The sequence below is a fragment of the Mesitornis unicolor genome, unplaced genomic scaffold (genome assembly GCF_000695765.1).
Source record: "Mesitornis unicolor isolate BGI_N332 unplaced genomic scaffold, ASM69576v1 scaffold1178, whole genome shotgun sequence".
NCBI lineage: Eukaryota > Metazoa > Chordata > Aves > Mesitornithiformes > Mesitornithidae > Mesitornis > Mesitornis unicolor.
In genome coordinates, this window is record NW_010203715.1 from 68,507 (window position 1) to 69,950 (window position 1,444).

At 42.7% G+C, this 1,444-nt stretch overlaps 1 protein-coding gene across 1 annotated transcript in view; it reads left to right on the plus strand.

The window, feature by feature from the left end:
• PTPN5 (protein tyrosine phosphatase, non-receptor type 5 (striatum-enriched)) overlaps positions 1-1,444 on the plus strand; it is an 82,398-nt gene that overhangs the window by 64,219 nt on the left and 16,735 nt on the right. Inside the window, exons 8-9 of the mRNA XM_010190793.1 lie at positions 442-521; positions 1,020-1,157. Of these exons, the coding sequence (XP_010189095.1) occupies positions 442-521; positions 1,020-1,157 (218 nt within the window). The remainder of the gene's footprint in view (positions 1-441; positions 522-1,019; positions 1,158-1,444) is intronic.

Below are 1,444 nucleotides of genomic sequence, written 5' to 3' on the forward strand. Positions count from 1 at the left end.
TATTGTCATCTGGCTTACCTGTGTGCAAGGAATGTGTGTTTATGGTTTGGGGGGAAAAGCTGTTTGCTGTCATTTCACAAATAATACTCTAACATTTTTACTAGCTGGAATGAGCCTTGTGATCTAAAAAAATCAAGAAATAAATTCTTGGAGTAGAAAACTGCTTTTCCAGAGTCACCCTGGGACACTGACTCTGCAGCATGAACAATTAAGCAGGCTTCAGAGAGCGGGTAAAACTATCAGAAGAAGCCAGATTACCCCAACCACCCTTTCTCTTTATTTATGGTAACATTTTAACATGGGAGCTCTCTAAGGCCACTCACATCTCTTGTGATGGCCATGAATGCATGTAAATGTCTCACTGTACAAAATGATCTTGTATCTCTCTTTATCTCCTCTGAGCAACTGATAAACTATTACTTATGTCTTTACACCTTTCAGATCCTCACAGCAGAGTGTGCCTTACCTCAGCTGATCAGGACGACCCCCTTAGCTCTTACATCAATGCTAACTACATCAGGGTAAGAGCTCAATAGTCCGATGTGCCTGCCTAGCCTCTATCAGCCACTGTTAATTTAAACAGAATTGCAATATCCACTGGCTTTTAAAGGCATCCTAGTTGAACTGAATGCTCTTCTGTCCTGCTTATATTAACTGAAAACCAAATCTCTAAGTGCAACTGTACAGATTCAGACCAGACAAAAACACACTTCTGCACTTCTTGATGCAAGTTGCTTGTCAGCTGGCCTGACCAAGGCACTGGATAATAAGCCTGAATAAGGCTCTAGACCTAGCCAGAGTCACCTCCAGGCTGTTGGACACTCATTGCTGGAATTATGTGAGTCCATATTGTGCCTTTGCTCCATGTACACATGTGCAGGGGAGGGACAGAGAGGGGAGGAACTGATGCCATGGAGCCACCACTCCAACCAGTGGTAGCTCTCTGTTTTAAAGACTGAACCTTCAAGGTTGTGGTGGTCATCCCTGTTAAAATTGATCTCTTCTTGTTTTGTTGGCAGGGCTATGGAGGAGAGGAAAAGGTATACATTGCTACTCAGGGACCGATAGTTAATACTGTCAGTGATTTCTGGAGAATGGTGTGGCAGGAACGTTCTCCCATCATTGTCATGATTACCAATATAGAAGAGATGAATGAGGTAATGGTGTTACATATAGTCTGTATTTTTATCTGTACTCTAGCAGGTATTTTCAGCATAGATGGTAAGCCAGCAAACAGAAGTTGGTTCAGTGGCCTGAGCAGTCAGAGCCCACTTTAAATTAAGCTCAGAGAAGATGTGGGCCTCTCTTTCAGTTTAGCTTACTGTAAGTCTTGTTTTGCTGTCTGACTTAGCTTACTGCTGATTTTGCTATTTTTCCTCTCCCTGCTGACCTGAAACCTCTCCAAACCCAGCTCTATTTGCAGACACTCTTTCAAATTTTCTCT